At 39.5% G+C, this 18749-nt stretch overlaps 1 protein-coding gene across 1 annotated transcript; it reads left to right on the top strand.

The window, feature by feature from the left end:
* The first annotated feature begins 17 nt into the window (after positions 1-17).
* ppil4 (peptidylprolyl isomerase (cyclophilin)-like 4) lies at positions 18-11636 on the top strand. The gene is made up of 13 exons (XM_084377980.1): positions 18-116; positions 429-496; positions 1381-1445; positions 1537-1654; positions 2097-2239; positions 2363-2459; positions 2655-2771; positions 2866-2990; positions 3137-3203; positions 5645-5756; positions 6556-6652; positions 6840-6972; positions 11193-11636. The coding sequence occupies exons 1-13, from the start codon at positions 47-49 to the stop codon at positions 11409-11411; spliced, it is 1431 nt and encodes a 476-aa protein (XP_084234106.1). The 5' UTR covers positions 18-46; the 3' UTR covers positions 11412-11636.
* The last annotated feature ends 7113 nt before the right edge of the window (positions 11637-18749 follow it).

Consider the following 18749-nt stretch of genomic DNA (forward strand, 5'->3'; position numbering starts at 1 on the left):
GTAGTACGCATGCGCGCGCTGTTCTCGCGAGAGTAGGAACGTCAGCATGGCGGTGCTCCTTGAAACAACGCTGGGCGATATTGTTATTGATTTGTTTACAGAAGAACGTCCTAAAAGTAAGAAACACAGGCAGTTTACACATAACGGCGTCTAACTTCGTTAGCTGGTCGCTAGTTGAGTTAGCTATTAACAAGCTAAGTTACAGAATAAGTGGTTGCTAGCTAAGGCTGTTAGCTTGCTTGCCTCCTATTCATTTGTTTATGTTAATATTAGCAAATAGCTAGTTAGTTGACTTATTAATAACAACGAAACTAGAATAGCGACAAACCAACACACACCTCTATTTAACTTGAAGTTCTTAACGCTGAATAGACGCTGTGTTATTAGGGATTTAATGTGTATTTAACCTGTGTGCTCTTCTTTTGCAGCTTCCTTAAACTTTCTGAAATTATGCAAGATAAAGTATTACAACTACTGCCTCATCCACAATGTTCAGGTAAAAGTAAACGGTCCCGTGTTACTTCTGTAACAGCTATGAATCTGTGTTAGGTATGATCAGCTGAACCTCCTGATGACTCACCTGTAGAGGGCGACACAGTCACAGAGCTGCCTCTGACTATTTGTCTCTGCAGGTGAAAAAAAGGTTAATGGAGCAGTGATTATGTTCATGTATCAATTATAAAAAAACCTCATCGCCTCGAGTCACATCAACAAGATCAGACCGATAAAATCATGTGTTATTTATTTTATTGGCATCGTGACATTCTATCTGGTAAATAGAGACAATTTTATGAAGCCACATTGCTTTCACTGACTTAACTAGCACATTTACAAACTCCTATACAGAAGGTGGCTCTTAACAGTTGGTTTTTAATCCACCAATGAACACAGAAAAGAACAAAGAAGGAGAAGAATATAAAATCATCCATATTTGCTACATCTAAGCCTTCTTTACCCTCAGATTTGCATGAACAACAGCTTATAAACGTCTTACAAATACAATAAATATTGGATTATCAGTTATTAGTTTTAAAAGTTTTACCTTAAGTGCAAAACAGATTAACTACATTGATCATCTGCAGTTTTACTCACACTGTTGAGCCTAACAATGATTCATGTCTACAAAGACAGTTACACTTCGCCTGTAAGGAAGTGATGAAGGCCATAGAATAAATGTCTTAATCTGTTTGACAGAATTGTATACAAACATGTGTTTTGTTTCTCATCTAATAAGAAATTGACAATATTGTCACTAAATTGATGTGGTGTATGTGTGTTGTTAATGATGGTGAAGATACTGTGCTGCCTTGATTTATCAGTGTGTCTTAGAAGCTGGACACTGTTAGACTTGTTGTAACAATGTGTTTGTCTCCTCTTCAGAGAGACTTCATCATGCAGACTGGAGATCCCACTGGGACTGGACGTGGTGGAGAATCTGTCTATAGGTCAGTCATCTTCATCGCTGTTGTTGACATCTGTTTTGAGCCCACAAATTGAATCCTATGACAAGTTTTTTTTTCTCCTGTTTGTGATTAGCAAACTGTATGGGGACCAGGCCCGCTTTTTTGATGCAGAGAAAGCACCACGCATCAAACACAGGAAGAAGGGGACAGTGTCCATGGTGAACAATGGAAACGATCAGCATGGTTCTCAGGTGAATAAGAGGAACATCTGCACTGTTGTTTGTCCTGTAAATTGCAAAAAGCTTTTACAGCATAAACAACATGAAAATCCCCAGATTTTATGGAAATACTACTTTGGTGCTTTTCCTTGATCAGCTAAGTTAAAAATAGCTTAATTAAGTGTATACCTTAATGAATAAATTAGCTGACGAGTTGAAGAAACCCTGGACGGTAATTTAATACAGAAATCAAGGATATGTTGAATATAGACTGTAATATTTTACATTAGCCAAGTTTCTATAATTTCATGGTAAACTATGGACTCCATCTCTGGTCGTACCATTTTTGCTATTTTTGGTATGCTAGCTGTAGCGAGTGTACAGTGCTTTTTTAGCATAAACCATATTTAATTTAGATGTTCCCTGCAGAATGTGTTTCAGGATTTGCTTAATCTGTTTTTACTCTTGTCCTCAGTTCCTGATTACAACGAGTGAGAGCTTGGACTACTTGGATGGAGTCCATACTGTGTTTGGGGAAGTGACAGAAGGCATGGACATCTTGGCCAAAATCAATGAGACCTTTGTGGACAAAGACTTTGTCCCGTTTCAGGATATCAGGTGAAAAAAGACAAACTGCCAACGTAGCATATGAAGTAGTAGCATGTGCCCCAAGAGAGCATTTATTATTTCTCAGAAACACCTCAGGACATTTTCATATAACGAGTTGTCATCTTGCTGCAGGATAAATCACACAGTTATACTGGATGACCCTTTTGATGACCCTCCTGACTTGCCAGTGCCTGATCGATCACCAGAGCCCACCAAAGAGCAGCTGGATGTGAGTGCAGTGCCACTCTTCATTCATTAAGGAGAGTTCTGGGACTTCTTACATTTTCCCCCCAGATTCCCCTAGAAAGTGATTCCTGTCCAGTTATCTGGACAAATAAACATGAACAATATATGTATACAGTATCTTTAAAAACATAAAGATATTGCCTAAATAACTACAGCTGTTTCTGCCATGGATGTGCAGAGTGGGCGAATCGGAGCCGATGAGGTGATCGACGATACGGATGGGAAAGGAGCCGAGGAGTTAGAGGAGCGGCTGAACCAAAAAGAAGCCAAGACTCGAGCCATCCTGCTGGAGATGGTGAGAAGAAGAAACCTGCTCTCAGTCTTCAATCGAAGATACTAAAGATCCAATGTGAAACATTTCTACTCTTTTCTGTCATGAATTCCTCCAGGTGGGTGACCTCCCTGATGCAGATGTAAGGCCCCCTGAGAATGTGCTGTTCGTGTGCAAACTGAACCCAGTGACCACAGATGAGGACCTGGAAATCATCTTCTCTCGCTTTGGAACCATACAAAGGTGATGTTTACCTCCAAGTTCTGCAATTCCAGTTTGTTTTCTAGATGTTAAGAAATAATTTGTGTATGAGAAAATTGTACATGTGTTTATGTTTCTCTTTAGTGCTGTATTATTAAAAATGTCTCATGTTACTCTGTTGTGTGTAGCTGTGAGATCATCAGAGACTGGAAAACTGGAGATTCCCTCTGTTACGCTTTTATTGAGTTTGATAAGGTGAGCATCTAATATGTTTCATATCTAAGTAAACTGTATAATTGCACGGGTACTACACTTGTGTATTCAAAGTATGTCAGCCATGTTCACTTTCTTTTTGAGGGTGAGAAGAGAAAATCAATATTGATCTCATTACTCTGTGTTAAATACAGACCTGGAGTCAGAATGTGGTTAGCCTAGCTTAGCCTAGCTTAGCATAAGGTCTATAAGAAAATGCTTGCAAACATGTTTTTGACCCGTACACAGTCAAAAATGTAAAAGCAATAATTTGTGATTTTAAGTTCACCCAAATATTCACCACTAACCCCCATGCCATAGGAACGTCTGGTGTTTCGTAGTCCACAAAACATTTCTGGAGCTTCACAGCAAAACAGCATTTCAGCATTTTCCTGAACAACTGAAGTAGATGGGGACTTGTTTTAAAACATAAAAAAAACCCTGCAAACATACATAAAATGGCTCCATACAGCTTGTCTGGTGTAATCCAAGACTCATTATCCAAATTGATTTGAAAAAAACGTTATTTACACCTTTTTTTAAAAGCTGAAATCTTCACTGAGGCTTCTGAGCTAAAAGAATTAGAGCAGAAGCTCGACCGCGTGTTAGGGGGTCTCTGGGCTTCTGGAGACTTGGATTACACCAGAAGAGTTGAATGGAGCTCCAGAAATGTTTTGTGGACGAGACTTCACCTGACTTTCCATCAGCATGGAGCCGAGTCATTTCCACTTTTGGGTGAACTGTTCGTTTTTGTAAAATAAAGTCCTCTGTTTTTATTTAATGATTTATGCAATATATAGACAATTCTAATATGACACAACACATTTATTAGGATTTTGCATTCAGGTGGTCATTAGTCTTTGCTGAATACAGTATATATCTGGTAAAAGTGACAGGTGGAAAACCCCGTGCAGCATTTGAATAATGAAAGTCATAAACCACATCATCACTTTCATCATATGTCATAATGATAGTATTATTATAGAGTTGTGAAAGTTGTATGAATATAGTATATCTACCATGAACCTGGTATATTGTCGGTTAGCTGTTCGTCATCATGGAAGTAAAATGGCCCCAGTTTATGACTGGTGTTCACCACTTTTTCAACTGTTCAGGGGTAACGTCCCTGTTACAAATGCATATAGTTACACATTTACAAGTTAATGAGGGGCATTATATGCATCATTAGTTTATATGTGGGTTGTAGTATTTATGCTGACTTCTCTGTGGACCATGTTATTTGGGAAAGAGGTGCAGGTTTTGCCACTGGCCTTGATTCCTCTGAACAACTTCAACAACAGACTGTAGATAAAAAGAGACAACCTTTGAAATGGGTACAGCTATAATAAAGATGATGGTGCAATGAATATTTGAAACATTAGAGGGCACTGGGCAGTTTGGTTTTGACATTATGTGTGACATCGCAAATATAATGAATTGTCCTTGGATATGAGCCAAAAAAGTTATCATTATGAATAAGATAAATGGCAGCTAAGGGTTTTTCCACAGTGTATTTAATTCCAATACCTCTGCTGCAGATGAATGCCTTTTTACAAATATTACTCAATAAGTAATATGTTCCTCTTTAAGTCTGGTTTTTCTCATACCAGACACACAGAGTCACACTGGACAAAGGCTGCTCTTACCATCGGTGTGTTGAAATTGTGAGCATCTGGTTGACGCAGTGGTTTGGCACTTCACATCAAATATCTCCTGTATAAACACAGTCTGTAAAAGCCTGTCTTGTTCTCAGATATCTGATTGCAGATAAAAAGAAAGTGACGGTTGTTTTTTTGGAAACGTTTCATTGACTGGTTCTGTATTCTACTGAAAATGAGTTGCAAACGTTTTTCTTTCAATTAGATTGCCTAATTGTTTTCCTGGTATGTGAATGTTGAGTGTGGGAAAACCAACAAGGAAAAAGTTTGTCTGTAGCATAACAGAAGTTTTGTCAAACATTGTCTGGTTTTCAGCATCTCCAATGCATTTCATGCTTTTCTCCGTTATAATAATAATAATAATAATAATTATAATAATAATACATTTTATTTGGAGGCGCCTTTCATGGCACTCAATGTCACCTTACAAAACAACAAAACAAAAATAAAAAAAACAACTAAATGACTAAGCTGTTGGTCTAAACAAAACAAATTAAACATGAAGACGTCATATTGGAAATTGTGATAACATCTTAACTATACTTTCACATTTTTTAGATAAAAAGTTATCCAGAAAATAATCTGCAATAATAATAATGGAAAAGTTAGTTGGAGCTCTAATGAAAATAACTACTGGTTGGAAGATAATTTCTGAAATTCATTTATTACCTAAACTGTTTTTTTTAATCTTTATAACCTTTGTAGGCGACATAATTCCATCATCTGTTTGTAGAGGATGTGATATTTACTTCTATCACAGTTCTTTTATGCTTTCCATCTTCGCAGCAAGAAGACTGTGAAAAGGCCTACTTCAAAATGGACAATGTGCTCATTGATGATCGTCGCATTCATGTGGACTTCAGTCAGTCAGTTGCAAAGATTAAATGGAAAGGAAAAGGTACTTGTACTGAAGCATTTGTGGTTTGCATGATTTGAATATTTCTCTTTGTTATATGGTTGTGCCAGTGTTGACCTAGTTACTATGTTCAGGGTTATTCTCTGCCACACCTTGAGTTAAAGTGATAGTTTGGGTCTGTAGATGTGGGGTTGTATGAGGTTTTTATCCCTAGTCAATGTATAACATGCAGAAGATGACCGTCAGTGTGGAGAAGCAACGCGTAGCACTGACTGGGAAGCAAAGCATTGTACTGCTAAACAGGACCGACAGCAAGACATATTTTAGCTACCTTACAGAGGGCACACCTAGAAAAACATATATCCGTTTAAGTGTACGCTCTATTTTGAACAATGTTGGAACTTAACATTGGCGTCAGACAGCCCTTTCCTTTGGCACTACATTCCCTCAGCCGCACTACATCCGTACTCCTAAGCACAAGCACATCTGTGCCTGCAGTGCACTGTATTATTAGATCAGCTGTTTGGGTCGGACTTTCAGCGGCTGTCTGATGGCAACGTAAAGCACCAAAAATATTGCAAGTATGCGTACACTTAAACCGATGTATATTTTTTAGGTGGGCCTTCTTTAAGGGGGCTAAAATGTCTTGCTGTCCGAGCTGTTTAGCATTACAATGCTCTGCTTCCTTGTTGGTGCTACGTGCTGCGTTCCCACACGGGGGAGAGCTGATGGTCATCTACTGCAGGTTATACACTGATACAACACCACATCAAAAGCCCTGCACTATCACTGTTACTCTGTTTCACTGTGTTTCATACTCATGGCCTTGTGTGTTTCCTAGGTGGGAAGTATACTAAAGATGACTTCAAAGCCTACGAGAAGGACGCGGAGAGCCGATCCAAACTGGCTCTCAAGGATCAAGTGAAGCCTAAACAAGAGTATCCTTGTGTGTTAATAGGATGGAATTTAATTTAGCTCTTTTCCCAATTCTTGTCATAACACATCAGTCTGCAGTATTTAACTGAGCGGCCTCTGTTGTGGTGGCCCTTCCACATTTTTTTCACAGTTTCATTTGGCAAACCTTTCAGCACTGACTTTTCTCAACTTCCTTAACTTTCCCGAAAGTTCCAAGTATGACCTGCTAATTGAGGAGGAAGAGGAGGCGACAAGCCATCGGCACTCTGAGAAGAAACATAAGGAGAAGAGGCACCATCATCATTCAGACGATGAGGACAGCAGGAAGTCCAAAAAGCACAAGGTATCTTCATGCTATTACACCTTACACACATTCCATATATACTCCAAGTGTTTGTAGCCAACACAACAATAACGTGATGTTGTGTTGACCATTCTAATGAGAGTTCACAGCTGTGCCCTTCTACTGCTGCAGCTTTTCTTGCAGTGAGCTGGTCATACATTTGAAGTTATAGAGAACCTCATCTGGAATCACATGTTTTTTTCTAAATGATAAAGTAAATGGAAATACGTGTGATGTTCTGTGAATATGACCAGAACTTTAACAAAACTCCAAATAAAAGTTAAAGACTCACACACGGTCAGACACCATCGTAGGGACATTTTGATTTTGCCAAGTAAACAGTGCAAATGACCTACATTTCAATTGTCTGTGGACATGCACTATAAGTGAAAAATGATCTGTTTTTATTTTATTTTATTCAGGAAACTGTGCATTGTTAATGTTGCACAGGCCTATAGAAAGGATAGCCTTACAGACAGTTGTGCCTGAATTGAAACTTGTGTTGAGTGTTACATTTTTACCATTAATAGTGTAGTGACGGTGGTACCTGTGTTCCCTGGTATCACATCCCTAGTGAGTCCTGGCTAAAATATGTGCTGCATATGTGTGTGTTTTTAGACACTTTGAAAAGGTTCCTTGGAATTTTTACAACAAAATAATAGATAAATCCAGCGAAATGTAAAGGTTCTTATTGTAACTGTCCTTGCACTGATTAATATTACCAAAGTCTCCACTGTGTTTACATTAACTAGCTAAATGATAAACCTGTCAGAGGCAACGCCTAGGGAGGAGCAGTTTTCTATATTTAGAGATCTGAGATGAAAACCATTTGCAAAACAGCAGACCATTTGTATCAGGAAATAGAGATTTTTCCATTAAGCTGAAGAAAAACTCCAACAAGGAAGCAACTAACATTTATTTAGTCACAAATTCATCATTCAGAATTTTTTTGTAGGTTTAAATGACATTCCATTATAATTTATGCTTGTTTATAAAAGAGTTGCACGTCGTCATTACTGTGACAGCAACCAGTTGGTTTGCACAAACCCAGACAGACGCACCAGATCCTTCTTCCAAGAACCACGTTTATGTGGGTTATTGTTGAGAAACTCCCTCATACCTGGAAAAGTGACTGACGGAAGAAGAGCTCTTCCCGATAACTGAGTAAACCTGATTCCATGAACAGGCCCCTGCATGCACAGATGTTAACACATTGGCACACACAGGCTCCACCTCAGTTATCCAAAGTCAGGCTATTAATTATGATTTAAACTGGGAATTATTTTTGTTTTTTTCCCCCTTTTTTCATTGTGTTGCATATTTGCATTATTATATATGTCACAGCACAAATCTATCCAGAAGACCACTGTTGGGTGTAAAAAGCCTTGACATGGAGTTTTCCTTTGAGGGAGACTGGAGTGTAAACACCAATAGCCCTGCTGTGCACAGATATTTAACACCAGAGCTGTTTGAGAAGGGCTCGTATCCTCTGGTGTTCCCGGAGAAGTAGGCTCACTGCCACTTATTAATGTACACCACTCTTTTACAGTGTCTGTGTTACCTGACTGGTGACCTGATGTGACTTAAGTCTTATCCAGGCTATTTACAGTACACCAACCTTTGATATGTTGAGCTTCCTTGTTGTTGTTAAATACATATCTACCAACCTGTGGTGCCCTGCACGCAGAGGTAACTCTGTTACATTAGTGATAAGGTGATAAAAGAGGGCTACAGGACTGAAAATTGTGTCTCAGCCAAAATAAAATAGAAGATAAAAAAAGAAATATGAATGAAATAAGAAACTACTTAAATCAGTAACCAGCAGCCAGACTATGGCATCATGTAGAGTTGACTGTGGTCAGCACAGGTTTATCAGCCACATGAATGATAACAAGAGTCACTTTAGCACAAAGCTAGTCCCAGGTGAGCGTTATTATGTACACGTTTCCTCGTTCTTCTTGCCTCAGTACTTGTTGTTTTTGATTTCAGTCTATGAAAGAGTCCTTTATCTCTGCCTCTTTTGGTCATGTGATACTGTTATGTGAAAATGCAGATAAATGAAGTTTAAATTCTGTTGACACCAAACCTGATTGGCGCTGGTTTAAACAAACTGTCTGCTGATTGGCCCTGTGTTTATTGTCAGAACTGAACTACCAGGCAGGCCTGGTGTGCTTTGTGGAAACTGTACTCCGGACATGTTGTAAATGAATATGGCTGCTCACAGTCAACACTAAATAACTATTATAGGCCTTTAAAGTTTCTGATTTCAAGCATACAATGTAAACATCGTACCAATAATAGCATACCAGTTCCATACAAAACTGTATGGAGTTCAAAAGCTTATCTGGCCACATATACTTGATTAATGTGCTCCGTATGACGACCATTTCCTCTGTCATAATGTTTTACTGCTCACAACTACTGCAGCGGTGACTGATGCTCATATCCATCTGCTCTTTAACAGATATATGTGTCAGATCTTTATTTCAATAGGGCCTTTTTACTCGGCAGGAAAAAATCCCACGTTATTGTATACAAATTAGAGGGATTAATAAGTAGCAGCAACACATACAGTGAACAGTAGGTACCAGTAGGAAATGCTTACTTCCTGATAAATGACGACCATTTCCTGTTCAATCAGGATGTTGGGGCAGGCATGCAGATTTGTCATAGGAGTAACTAATGAGATTATCACTGGCTCGATTATTTTCAGGTGTCCCAGTCGGCCATTAGACTGTATCTGTAGCCTTTTCTTACACAGAGGTCGAGCAGTACTTGAGCAGCAAAGACCCTTCATCACTACCGTTGTTTAATTACTAATAATTAATTTTACTTGTGGTAATTAATTATTAGTAATTAAACAAAGGAAGTAAAAGTGTCAGATGTGACGTTTGACATGTGTGGGGCAGCACTTTCAAAAGACAGGTACAACATTGTAATAACAATAATATGCCATCCTTGTTATATGTCGGGGATCTGGTCCTCTGCTCTGTGGGTAGAAGTGTCCAGACTTCGTTGTCTCTCCAATTTTCAGGCATTTTCAGTTGCCCTACTTCTTTGAGTTTGCTGCTAACTCATCTGCTCTTTATCTTGAGGCACTAACTTCTAATATTCACATAAGAGTAGGGAATGGAAACCCACTTATAAAACAAACAAATGAATTCTGTTATGTTTGCTGGTTCTCTGGCTTTAATAAAAATGTATTATAAATTTGTGTTGAAACTCGGCTAGTAACCAAACTGAACCAACGAACCAAAGTAGCTAAATGGAAGTCAGACGTACTTCATTTTATTATTTACATCTGTGCATTTTCTACTGTGACATGTTTTCTGCTCAAATGGCCTTTTGGATCAGTTCTGTAGACAGAAGCAGATAAAACTGATGAGGTGGGATCGTTCAAAAATGAATTATTGTGTTTATTTACTATTTCTAGCTATAACTAGTAGTGCAGTGTGAGGTCTCCTCTGAAGATGCATTGTTTCCAGAAAGTAAAAGTATTTCCAGGAAATGCAGATCCTCATTTCATGCCCTGTTCCTAAGTAGATGTGGTGAGTGTGGGCACCCACAGTGGGAGCGGAGGCTTACCAACTGTATCGAAAGAGTGCCACACTCAACCAGCTCAGAAGTCTGATAAAGCTGACTTTAGAATTTCTTAATTATTATAGTATCCAACCGTCACAAGATACTCTAGTAGATAGTGAATCTTGTTGTTTGAATGATAAATATCACCTAATTATAAGAGAGGTTTTTTTGTAATATCTCATGATGAGATATTATATAAAGTTTCTTTTAAATTTGACGGAGAAAGTCAGTGCTGTAAGTGCTGTATCGTAGGCAACTGGACGTGTTTCAGTTTCTTGAAGACGTTTCACCTCTCATCCAAGAGATGAAATGTCTTCAAGAAACTGAAACACGTCCAGTACTGAGAATCAACACTTAGAATCACCATGACCTGGATGACTGAGAACCTTCATCACCTTATATTATAATTGAGCTTTAATACAAAGAAGATTATTCCATGTAGTGAACAATAATGTCCACAGCACTTTGAAAAGCGCTTTGATCTTAATTAGGCAGTGTTAAACCTGGACACAGAGCTTATTTTTGTTCCAGACCAAATGAACCAAGCTCCAGTCTTGGAACACAACCTACCGTTGCCTATCGTTACAGATTTGTCTTTACTCTGTCTCACACCCTCATGTCTTCACTGACATTTCCAGGACAGCGAGGACAACCGGCGAGACAGGAAGATGGTACGTCAGCGCTCTCGCTCCCGCTCAAGTTCCCGCTCCAGAGACAGGGACCACAAACACTCCAAGTCCCGGGTCAAGCATGGCAAAGAGGGCCGTGACAAAGGCCACAGCCACAGGGACCGGAGCCGCAGTCGCAGCCGCTCCTCAAAGAAGTCCAAGGATAAAGACAGGAGTAGATACAGATGAGGGAGAGCAGGGAAGAAAGATGGTCACCCTAAATTCAGTGAATATTCCTCTGAACTTTTTTCAGCATGAATTCTAAAACTACTGGCTTCCTTTAAAATCAAAATGATTTGGACGTTTAGAAAAACACAGAAGATGATAATCAGGTCCATGTTTCAGTGTCTTGTAGAGAAACCATGTTTGAACAATGTTTTTTTATGTATTAAAAAAGAAAATCTCCAAATACTACATTTGTCTTATTATTTGTTTCATTTGAATGCCACAGTAGACTTCCTGCTCTGATATTGACTTCCTCTGCACCTTCCCTCACACACTGCACAATTTAGCACAGTTCTGTAGATGATTAATACCTCACCTTTGACTTCTAGTTTCGAACGGGTGGGGTTTTTCTTTAACATTCATGAACTTACGGGGATGGAAAATTGTTGGGTGGAGTGTGTCTCCATAACACTGAGGGAATTCACTGGTGTCTCCCTCCACCCACGTAGAGCTGCGGTGATTTAACATGTCACTTTCTCATTGCACTAACTCAATGTTTGTGTATCTGGCTGGGAGGTCAGGCTGTTCCATGAGTGTTTGGGTGTGATATGAGCTGATAAAATACAACAGAAAGTAATCTTATAAGTGTGATCTTACCTCCTAATGGTTACTGATGAAAAGCACCTTCAGGGAGAGATGCTGTCTTAACTAATGTAAAATATTCTGTCAACTTTCAAACCCTCGTGTTGCGGTCGCAGTCCAAAAATACAAATACAAGATACAATACATGGAGAACTCATCTGTGTCCAGCATGAGTAAGCTTTTAATATGTTTCTTCAGGTTATAACACAAGCAGAAATGTTGAGATGCGTTTCATCACCTTTTGTCTCAACAACACTGTCAGTGTTGAGCAGTGAGCTCACTTTTGTCACATATTGTGCTTCATAATTTGTCGCATATTTTCAATAGGAGAGGTGTGGACTGCAGGCAGGCTCATACAACTATAGATGTGATGATTGACTTGAACTCTCTGTGTGATCATCGGCAAACCTAACCACAAATACACACACACGCACATCCATAGTACCTCCTTTAACTACAAATTTCTTAAGAGTCCCCACACAATGTTTTGAGTTTCCCGAAAATACCCGGTTGTATTGAGAGCGGAGGCGGGGTTGACTGTGTGCGGTAAGCAGAAATGGAAACAAGTCTTCCTGAGTGAAGCTGAATAATCTCTAGAGGGAGTGTGTAAGAGCTGAAAGGTTAGTGCACAGAGCAGCGTGGAAAAAAAGGCTTGCACAGCTTCACTCCCCCACGTGGAACCACTGCCAGAGACTTCCCCAGCTGCCTACACTGATACACACCTCAGCAACACCTTGAACCTTTTGTAAGATCAGAGTTTAAACCCAACACACCCAGATGGGGATGATCTGTTTCTGAATTCAGCCTCACACTAGTGGAGTAATGAAGCTTGCCATGCTGTGGTGTTTGACATTAGACCTGTGAAGGCATTATACACACAGTGATATTGAGAGTTATTTGAGATGCCATGACTGAGAGAGCAGACCTGTCTCCTCTCTCTCCTTATCACAGGACTTACTCGTGTCTATGTCAGCATTGTTTTCTGCCGTTTCGCTCTCTTAACCATGTCATCAGTATGTCAGCGTACAGAAAGCAGGAATGTTTAATGAACTGTTGCTGCAGCAGAATGGTCAGGTTGTCATATGAAAGCCATCAGACGCCATCAGTCTAGATTCCTGACATACATAGGATCACACACACATACCTGTAGTCATGCAATCAAGTGTAAGTATCAATAAGCATAGAGGTATCTAAACCTGTTCTGGTAGCAACCCAAGATAAAACTATGAGCCTGACAATGAGCATGATATGTCTCCTCTAAGCTCACCAGATCTACAGTAGAATCGCATTAATCCACCTTAATATATCGGATTTTTGGAGAAAATGTTGTTGTTATTTTGTTGTTAAAGAAATTGAGAAGAAACTCGTGGATCTGTCCCTTTATCTGGATCCACAACAAGACTTACTGGTGTCTATCCGAGACCCGTCCTCTGCCCAAGTTTGGTGAAAATCCATTCAGTAGTGTTCGTGTGATCCTGCTGACAGACAGAGTGAAAACAGACATGGACACAAAAGTACAGTGGTTTATTAATAAGCTAATATTTAGGATCATCCCATTGATGTTTTCTTCGCTTGACAAAAAAGTTAAAGCTGGGGTCTTTTCCTCATCAGTGGCAGGTCACTGAACATTTTAGAAATACATATAGAAGGCTTCAGAATTGTAAACAGACTCCATATATGGAATATATCCTGTCATCAAGTTCCCCTCCACACACGCAGGCTATTAAGGCACACAAACAGCTCTATTGGTTTTTGCAGATATATGAACATACTGCTGGACAGATATCTCCTTGATGTCTCCTGCTTCACTATAAAGTCCATTCTCAGTGTTTGTGTCCTGGAGGCTTCAAGTTTCCACATCACACTTGTGTGTACTGAATTGGACCAGGATTGGCTTCCAGACTATTTGTGATGTCACAAATCATGCTTGCAGCCCCGCCTCTTAATATCAGGTTTTCACTGAGCACAGAGATAATGTACACTGTTAGCAATGAAAGTGAAAACAGCCTTCTGGTGTCAAACTGCACATACACCATTCTACACAGTGAAGCTCAAACATTCAACTGGAGGAACAAGAAGAAAAACACATCTTTGATAAGAGGGGATTTTTTTGAATTTCTTATTAAAAATAATATTTATTAATATGAGAAAAATTTGCCAAGTTGGGAGGTGACCTGAAAGGACAGACAACAATGACCCTCTGTCTGGCAGGTGACAGGCGCTGATCTTTTGATGAAGCAATAATGTACTTCTGAGGAATATTAATATCATCCCACAGTGAATGATGATTCACTTCATAGTCCTGCTTTCCTTTAAGGTATTCTTGTGAGTGTTGTGCCGTATTTTACTTGAATACATTTGAGCACTAGCTTCTTTTCTTCTTTTATAGAACATATCATAAAAGCAGTTGTATTCTGAATGAGGCGTTCCTGTACAGCTGTGCGTTCTCTCCAGAACTTCCACTATAATCACACCACCACCCTCATTCACTCTGCCAGCGTCTTTGTCTTTCCAGTGAAAAATCAGGTGTGGCTTGGAAGTATCCACCCAGCTGAGGGTGTTCACAGACTCCCATCTGAACAAGCCCAGACAAACCGAGGAAGAAAGTTACGCTCACTGTCCAACCTGCACACAGAAAATGTCTGTCACCATTATCTGCTGCATCTCTTCCTCATTTTACACAGTGTACATACACAGGGCAAACACAGATATGGTTTTAAGGAACCAAAAGCACCATATGTCATTTCAAATAACTTACTGTTCCACTTTTGTGCCTTAGCAACTCTTTATTTCAACAAACACTGCATCATTTTAAGTCACAAGAATAATATCAAGGAGACTTTTGACACTTAACCTGACCTGTTGACCCGCCCACTGTGGGATATTTACAGTGGTCAGATAACTCACTGCACGAGGAACTTTCAACTGGTTATAAAACATTCTCAATTTAATACTGATGCCTCTGTATGACCTACATAAACAAACAGATCTAACTGTAACTGTATCCAACTCATCCAGGTTGAATAAGCCTGAGTGCTGAGGATGAATGAAGGAGAAGAAGCTGCTCTGTAGTCTGGAGGTAGAGCACTTCAACAAAGTTTACTTGAGCCCCTTTCACATATGAACTCCGGACAATATGAATCAGATCAAGATATATTTGCTTGTTCACACATGCAGCCCACAACAGTAGATTGTTTGTGTCAGACATGTTCACACATGTAGGAAATACTCTGTATTGTTTGGGCGAGGGGTGGTGCCTCAGAGTCTACAGACTTTGTACTCTGTAACGGTGGCTGTTTTGTGTTGATATCAAAACTACATGTCTCCGCAATATGAACAAAACAGTGGAAAGTAATATACAGGCCAGCACAGAAGAGTACCAAGCAGCTACACTCAGTCATGTGCACAAAGATCCCAGTGTGGAAAGAAATCTGCAGCATTTTTGATCTGGGCCGTATGGAAGCACGAGAGACCGAGCGGGGAAATATTCTGGGCAGATGTTTTGCAGAACTTTGATGATGAACAGTTAAAACGCCTGCATGTCCCGCTGTACGTTTCAGTATGTGTAACAGCTGATTGATTACATGTTGTCGACACTTGCTCACTGTGAATTCAGTCCAGACAATTGTCTGCTCTATTCTTAGGACGAGGGAGCTGGCAGGGTAAAGTCCGGGGCAAATAATGTTTGTGTTCACACATACAGCTCCTCCAGGTACACTTTGAATACATCCAGAGTTACAGTTCATGTGTGAAAGGGGATTTAGTTTCAACATCTTTCTATTACAGTTATTCATTTTACATAGCCAGAAAATGATACATCACTATGCAACCTGCAAACAGCTGTTTAAAAAGAAGGACAGTATTAAAAATGTTTCTTTGCTTTCACTCGCTTTAAAGACAAATGCTCGTACTAGTCAGATCAGGGTCTTTGTGACATGAGGGGCTCCACATGGGCCGTCAGAATCAACAAATAATGAACTCCCTTGTAGCTTCATTAAGTAAAAAATGCAAAACAGCACCACTGAAAATATTCTGTTACAAGTAAAAGCATTCGAAATTTTACTAAAGGAAGTGTGTCTACATTTTCAAAAGTAAAAATAGTCTCAATGCAGAACGTCAATGAAGATCTTTCTCTTCTGATTAGAATGTATTACCCCAAACTGCATGGTGCCTCTTTAGTTAGCCTCTCAGTTAGCCGCTTGTTAGCAAACGTCTTCTTAAAGACGTAAAAGCTTCAAACGGCGTGAGTGAGGTATGTGTGTTTGAGTTTTATATTGCAGAACAAAATGTGAAAATCTCTTAAGCTTGTGTGAACCACAGTCCTCTCAGGCATGCAACCAAAACCCTGTTGACTTGAGACAAGAGAACCAGAAGTACAAAAATGCTGGTTGCAGGGCTCATCCCTGCAGCACTCAGCTGAATGCAGGCCTGTCAGAATGTATTGGACATTTACAGCACTGAAAACAAAGTACAGCTGAGGCTAATAGGAAAGTTAGCAAACACATCAGGATCATGAATGTTTGTACCATTTCAACAAGTAGATGCTGAGATTGACCTGTTTCATGGCAATCCATCTAATAGTTGCTGAGATATGGTGGACATGATATTGCAGTCTTTGAAACCACGATGCTAGTAATTATTGTTTTTACCACTGCGGCTTCAGGCGGTCTGCTAGATTTCGATGTCATGATGCAAACCACATGATTTCCCTGTTCTTTCATGTCAAACGTTCACTTGTCCTACCTGATCAACACTTTACTGAACCTGTCTTTAATTGTCAACTCACCATGAGTGTAAGTACAATACAAGATTCTAATCAACAGTTTCATCACAAATTGCCTTTCCACTCCCATCAGATCAAAGTGACTCACACACACACACACACACACACAGGCTGATAGCCCAATGAAACACAAAATGCTGTTTCATTGTGAGTGAAACTTTTCCTGTCCCGAGTCTTATTCAGTTTGTCGTCATCATGCTGTCATCGCCCTGTTTCTGTCTTTGTACACATCTGGGCAAAGATATCAAAGAGAAACCTGCTGGAACAGCCAGAGGAGCCACAGTGGCTGTGTGAGCACAGTCTGTGCACTTTGACCAGAGTGCTTCTCAGAATAAGGAGCAGTTCAGGTAAATTGTGTCCCATTGTGTACATTTCTGGTTTTAAATGAGCCTTAATAAAAAAGACAATGACATAAAATCATCAAAATAATCATACTATTAAGAGTATTATCCATCCTCGTAAACATTACTCTTGACTTACATGCCTTTTCTTTAAAAACTTTGGTACAGTGGAAACTGTTGAGCTATTTTTAGCTCTGGCCTGTGTGAAAGCTTTAAGCTCTGTTCAGTCAGCAGCAAAATGTTTGACGACTGAACAAGTGTCTTTGTTCATGTGACAGCAGACAGAACAAGATCACGCTCACACTTTGTTTTTAAATGTGACACTTTGGATTAAATGTCACCTTGTGGTTTTGTGAACGTCACTATCAATGTTGACACTTTTTGTCATATGACATGTTCATATCATATGATATATTTCATATTGGCTATCTGGAGCTTGGAACTTACATTGATATTGAAAATATGTAAATGGTGAGCAGTGTCATGCCAAAAAAATAAAGTTTAAAGGGGCACTATGTAGTTTTGGAGAAGAAATTCAAACTCAGAATTTTAATATTTACAGTATTAATGAGGTAATAATACAAACTCAGAAATATTTATCTTTTCCATAAGTGAATAAACCAGCTGTTCTCAGAGGACAATAAGGTCCCAGAACACTGTTTGAAGCTAGAAAGGTGGCAGGGTCCGCCACATATAAACAAAGTAAAACTGTATAAACTGTGTCGTCCTTTATGGTCAGTTTGTTTATTCAGTTTATTCAGTCATGAAAATGAAGCGAGTTTGTTTATTTAGTTTGTTTAGGCAGAAAAAAACTTCAGCCAATGAGGATCTTTGTCTTCTCATCACCAGAACACAGATGCTGATCTTTGTCTTTGATTTGTCAGAGCTTTGTATTAATGAAGTTACTAGACGTTATTCAGGTTTCTGGCAGTTCATTGCTCTACAGGCTACTGTCAGCCGTGGCCAACGCAACAAACGGGGCTGTATTTGGTTTATCATAACACCACGCATTAGCAGTTAGCTTAGACTCTGTCGCTCGTAGACTGACAGCCAGAAAAATAACAACCAACCTCTGTAACTCTGCAAAGCACACCGAGCTGTCTTATGTAAATCACTGTGTCATAGGTAACGATGTCACTTACAGGCTTCTGGCCTCTCATGTTACACACTGGCTGTTATCTAACATCTTCACTGACGTTCAGGGAAAGTGGTAACTCAGAGTCCCTTCCTTAACTGAACATAACAGTCTTCAGCACAGTAACACTATGGCATAACAATGAACAACAGTCAGTCAGTCTGTTACAATATGTAAGAACTTGAAAACTTTCACCATTAACTACAATAATCAACAGTTTGTGAAGGATAACTGTCTTGACGTAATGACGTCTAAGCCCGACTCGTCCCAGTCCAGATATCCTGTGCTAGCAGTGTAAACACCAGCACTTCCTCTGGGCCTCCAGCTCCCGCTCAGGACCACTAGCTGCACAGCTAACTGAGCTTGTATTGAATATGAGTTCAACAGGTGGCCAGTTCTCACATATTGCACCTTTAAGGGACATTCTACAAAAATAACAAGAAATGCTTTAAAGGAATAGT

This window comes from Pagrus pagrus (genome assembly GCF_965226575.1).
Source record: "Pagrus pagrus genome assembly, chromosome: 16".
Taxonomy (NCBI): domain Eukaryota; kingdom Metazoa; phylum Chordata; class Actinopteri; order Spariformes; family Sparidae; genus Pagrus; species Pagrus pagrus.

What these genes read in the sequence shown, in the direction of transcription:
- ppil4 (XM_084377980.1), top strand. Translation starts at nt 47, where the DNA reads ATGGCGGTGCTCCTTGAAACAACGCTGGGCGATATTGTTATTGATTTG. An exon ending in GGTGGAGAATCTGTCTATAG is followed by an intron (nt 1,446 to 1,536) that starts GTCAGTCATCTT and finishes GTTTGTGATTAG; the next exon opens with CAAACTGTATGGGGACCAGG. An exon ending in CGCTTTGGAACCATACAAAG is followed by an intron (nt 2,991 to 3,136) that starts GTGATGTTTACC and finishes TGTTGTGTGTAG; the next exon opens with CTGTGAGATCATCAGAGACT.